Genomic DNA, 5,574 nt, shown 5'->3' with positions numbered 1-5,574 from the left:
TGTTTTTTTTCCATTATCTTCTGCATCGTTTTAGGGTTGCGTTTCTACAACACATATATACATAGGTGTTGGGGCACTACAAGAAAAGCAAGCAGATTATACAAACTTAATTTTGTCACTTAAGAGGTGTGCATGGCAATAATGATCATGTGCACTTGGATGAACGAAATTTAGCAACAATCTAAGTTGCAACTACTTAGTTACAACCCTCCTTGCAGCCATAGAAATGTAATTTAGAAGGGTATTTTGAAAAATACAAAAAGTCAGGACATTTGTGAACACAAAGAGGAAGTGAATTATTCCATTTTTTTTTTTTTTTTTTTGGCTACAAGTAGCAACTTGGATAGCAGCCAAAATTTCCCCTATTGGATAGTGCATGAGATCCATCTTTATAGCTTTGAAGGTCCCTTGTGATCTCAAGAAGTCATTGAAATCATTTAAAGTTTAAAAATGATCAAAATACCTCTAGAAAGACTAATCGAATCAGAGGACTTGGTCAAATGACCTTGAAATCTAACTAAACTCTAATTAGATAAATTTCATCATTAAAGTCCTTGTATTCGAAAATAATTGAGAACTACTTCATTTGACCATCATTTTATAAAAGATTTATTTTGACTTTGTGCAACTCACTACTTTCAAAATTTCTTGTAATTAGATAGTACTTGAACAAGATTTAAAACGACTCCTGGATCCCTAAATTGGATTGTGGACTTGAAAGTTATGATTTGAAATTTGTGCCAATCTTGAGTTCTAATTACATGATTCTAATGTTTGGTGTGACCCAAAGGAGATCAAATTTACTATGTTTCTCAATACTTCTCCGTTTGTTTAGAGGGGACTTTGGGGTGGAAATCTCTGATTATTGGGTCTCACATGTCGGTGGGATTAAAGATAGGAAAAGTAAAGTTGGACAAAAGTTGGACTTTTCCACTCCGACCTTGTTTGGTTAGCACATAACTGTGGGAGAGAGAGAGAAGTGTGAGTGTGTGTTTTCTTATTTATTCTGTACCCACCCGTGGGTTACCCAGATGGTTAGAGCGAACTGGAGATTGTGTGGATTAGGCACACGGTCTCGGGTTCTATTATCCATCTGTGCTTTTGCGATTTAAGTGGAGATCATGGCGGTGGGTTACTATGCTAATCCTCTCGAAGATTAGTCGAGATGCACGTAAGTTGACCCAGACACCTTGATTAACAAAAAAAAAAAAAAAAAAAAAAAAAAAAAAAAAAAAAAAAAAAAAAAACAAAACGTATGCATCATTAGAAATGAATAGTTCAAGTTACCAAAGGAAAAAAAAAAAACTGAATTGTTACTAAGATATCGATAAAGGGCTCACATATATGCATTGCACAGCAAATCTGAGTCATCTGATAAGGACTAAAATTTTATAACAATAACCCAAACCCATATATTTTGTGTTTACATGTTATGTTTTAGCTCAAACTAGAGTTGATCAAAATAACAAAATTATGCTTCGAAAAAAATTTGGGAGTGCAAAGGAGGTGCATGACAATGATTCGATTCCTAAGAAAGTGCATGACAATAATTATGAAAATATGTTTTTAAATTCAAATAATAATTTAGTATGTAATTGATAAATATCTCTTATGTATCCAATAATTAGAATTATCAAATGTCCATTTTTTTGGTAACAATGTCCAGTCAAGAGCATGGTTTGAAGAATTGACATTGGATTAGGTAGATCGGCAAATTCATGTAAGAATTCATTGACCTCGATACCAGTACATAGGAGAAATGGGAGCGTATCAGTTAGGGCATTGGAAAGGACAAGGAAGTGGTTGATCCAACCTAATTCATTGATTCTCTCATATGTAAACGTTTCATTTGCCATATCTTGATAAACATGTGTCATATAAAGAATAAGACAAATAAATCTTCTAAAAGAATTAAGGGAGAGGAGGTCGAAGAACCTCCACACAAAGAGAAAGAGAGAGTGATGGGGTCATGGTTTAAAGTATCTCCGATATCGATACGATACCCTTCGATACGTATCTTAAATTTAGCCGATCGATATGATACATGAAATTTTTAAAATCCTTTCGTATTGATATATATCCTATGATACATATCGATATGCACCAATACACTATCGATACGTATTGATACTCTATGAAAAATATAAAATCAATGTGAAATATACGTTTTGGTATGTATCAGTACGTATCGGTGAGTATGTGTATGTATCGATCGGTACGTATCGATGAGTATCAGTACGTATCGGTGAGTATCGATATGTACCGATACAGTGCGCTACGGTCATATAATGGCCAAGATGAGTATTTTTTTTCAGAAAACAAGAATTTTTGAGGGGTTTTTGTTCTAAAGTTGCTGCCAGTCATATTTCTCTCTAACTAAAGTGGAAATCAAGGTTGAGAACAAGGATTTTACATTTATGGGACAACTACAAACCTTGAATTCTTAGTGCGATACCCTCAATTTAGTGTTTATGCATAATACATGTTATCAATAGTTTTTTTTAACAAAATTTTTATGCAAAAGTGTTTAAAAAGGTGTTTCATATCCATTTATGTGCGTATCTTTAGCGTATCTCCGATACGATACGATACCTTTCGATACGTATCTTAATTTTGATCGACCGATACAATGACCAATACCGATACTTTAATCCTTGCGTGAAGGTCTTAATTTTGCGATGACAAATTAAGCCCAATCAAAACCTATTTGGTCCGACCGATTGACACCCCTAGCCTAGCCCATCTGAAATTCATGGTGGAACATGAACCGATACAGAGCCCTATTTATGAGATCAACCGAACAATCAGGCTTAGGCGGGCTACTTGAGTACCCAATGAGAGCATACGAAACGGCAAGCGAACAATGAGCTCGTAAGGTGTAGATTATTTTATACTTTTTCTATGTCTATTATCTAAACACGTGGCAACGTTAGCGCTCTTAAATAAAATCAGATCCTATTATCGTCACACGCTCACGCTTACGGCCAGCTGAATTGTAAAATGAGGAGACACGTGGAAAACCTTTCGCCTCTTATTACGGGTTCGACTCTTCGAACGTTGTGTTACCATTTTGAATTTGAAAATGACCCCACCAATAACTAACTTACCCTTTTTATCTCTCTATCTCCAACGGCTTCGTTTTTCGTCCATAAACCCTAGAAGAAAAAACCCTAACCTCTCAAGTCTCATCTGAAATCGCTTCCCACCGCCCACGAGATTATCATCTTTCATTTCCAATCCGATAACCAGAAATGGCGAGGAAGAAATCTTCCCAGAACCTCCACCAGGAGGAGCAGGTCACCCAGATAGAGAAGCCCCAAGAGACTAACATGGAGGATCCCTCAGAAAAGCTCGCCAGTTTGAAATCTCTCAATGCTCTTCTTCTCAAAGAAACCGTCGAGCGGAGACAACAAGTCAATGCTCTTGTTCAATCCAAAGAGGCACTCGAATCGGAGATCTCTCGGTCTTGGATCGAGAAACAGAGATTGGAGTCGGAGAAGAAGTTCTTCGAAGAAGAAACTATCGTAGCCGAACTTGAACAGAGATTAACCTTAGCTTTCGTATCTTCTCAACTCAATCAACAAGCTGAGAGCTTGAGGAACGAAATAAGGAGAGCAGATGAAGATATGAGATCTCAAACTGCTATTTTTAAGGCTAAGCTGGAGGAGAAAATCAATGAGAAGGAGAAAGCAAGGAGGGAAACGGAGACGAAGGTGGTAGAGCAACAGACAGAGATCGACCAGATCAGCGAAGACTTTCGTAGGTACAGGGATGAAGTCCGAGAGGATCTAATTCTGAAACAGAAGGAGGCGGATCGGTTGAGGTCAACGGTGGTGGAGCTGGAGAAGAGTAATGCTGAGGCTCGTGAGGAGATTGGACGTTTACAAATGGAACGCGATGAAGTTCGACAAGAGATGGAGAGGAAGTATCAAGATTTGAAGAGAGAGATGGAAAGTGCTGTTAGGGAGAAGGAAGAGATTGAGGCGGCAAGGAACGAACAGGTTCGTGAAATTGGCTCCTTGAAGAAATCGGTGGATGCACTAACTGCCGATCTTAGCAGTGAGAGAGAGGTGTATTCTCGTGTTCTTCGTGAGAAAGATCTGATTCAGCAGGAGCTCGACAACCACATGGAGGAGATAAAACGTCTGACATCAACTCTTCTTGCTCTGGAGAAGAATATATCAGAGACTCATGAGGAACTCCTCCAACTGCAGACAGAGCACAAACTACTTCGCGAATACAAAGAAAAGATGGAAAGAAGTCTTGCAGCGTTAGAAAGAGACAAGGCCTCCGCAGAGAGAAGCTTGACGCAGTCATCACAACAGATAGAAGGTCTGACGAGAGAAATCACAGAACTTGTTGCAGACAAGAAGAAAATCCAGAATGAGAGAACTCAGCAGGCAGTGGAGATTACAGAATTGCAAAAAGAAGTGGCTCAGCTCGGTGCCACCATTTCCAATCTACAAAAGCAAGAAGAAATTTTGCAGCTGAGGATTTCCGAGCTGGGAAAAAGTAACACGGATGCTCGAGAGAAGCAAGAGCAATTGTTGATAGAGTTCAATGCTTTGGTTGAAGAGAAAAAGGAGAGAGAAATCGTCCTTGATGAGTTACTGAAGGAGAAATTTTCAGTCACAGAGAGTCTCGAAGAGTCCTTGAGGCAACAAGAGGAGCAAGGGAGAAAGATGGAGGAAATAGCCATTGAGAAGGCTGAGATAGAGCAGGTGAAGATCAAGCTGGAGGCTGAAATCTTCCAGTTGCATGAAGAGATGAGCAAGCTGAGGGCCACTGCATCTACATTGCAAGAATCATGTCTAGAACATGAAAAGAACAATATCCAACTCCAATCGGAAGCCATCCAAAACAGAGATGCTCTTGAACGTGTTACTCTTGAGAAAGATGATGCTCTGAAGCTACTTGATAAAGAGAAAAAGGAGTTGTCTATCCTGAGATTGAAAATTCTGGAACTGGAGAAGAAAGTGGAGGAGACCAAAGAAGAACTTGCTCAGCTAAGTACAGAACGTGATGGGCTAGTTGAAGAGAAGAAAGAAGGGGGCAGAAGCCTTCAATTGCTAAATGAGGAGAAGGCTTCATTGCAGATGGCCCTATCAGAAGCCCAACAAGGTCTTGAGGATCTGCAGGTTAAGATGACATCCACAAACAAGTTGTCTGAGCAAACCTTATCCATGTTGAAGGACACTGTAAACCTAGTGCGTGGACCTGTACAGGATAAGAAGGATGGTAAGGGAGAAGCAATTTTTGATGCAGAGAAAAACAATGGAGAGATTCGACCCTTTGCAGCAGAGTTAGAAGTAATCAAGAGAGCCTTTAGAAATAGAGAAGCAAAGGTGGAGTACTTGTCCCAACAAATCAAGTCCCTTGAGAACTCTGTAATGGAGGCACAGAAGAGGAAGGGCTTCTGGACGTTGCTTTCCTCTGCGACAACAATTTTTGCTGCAGCATCTGTGGCCTATGTTGCTAGGGGACGCTAAGTGATCTGTATCTTGTGTCTTTTTTCAAGGTTATCTGTGTTTTTTAGCTGCTGATTAAGGATAGATCTCTCCAATGGCTAAAATG

The 5,574-nt window shown here is 39.2% G+C and overlaps 1 protein-coding gene across 1 annotated transcript; it reads left to right on the top strand.

Annotated features, from left to right (window-relative positions):
• The first annotated feature begins 3,137 nt into the window (after positions 1-3,137).
• LOC122083576 (ELKS/Rab6-interacting/CAST family member 1-like) lies at positions 3,138-5,572 on the top strand. The gene has a single exon (XM_042651434.1). The coding sequence runs from the start codon at positions 3,252-3,254 to the stop codon at positions 5,487-5,489; it is 2,238 nt and encodes a 745-aa protein (XP_042507368.1). The 5' UTR covers positions 3,138-3,251; the 3' UTR covers positions 5,490-5,572.
• The last annotated feature ends 2 nt before the right edge of the window (positions 5,573-5,574 follow it).

The sequence above is a fragment of the Macadamia integrifolia genome, chromosome 7 (assembly GCF_013358625.1).
Source record: "Macadamia integrifolia cultivar HAES 741 chromosome 7, SCU_Mint_v3, whole genome shotgun sequence".
NCBI lineage: Eukaryota > Viridiplantae > Streptophyta > Magnoliopsida > Proteales > Proteaceae > Macadamia > Macadamia integrifolia.
This window is presented reverse-complemented; position numbering and strand designations above follow the sequence as displayed.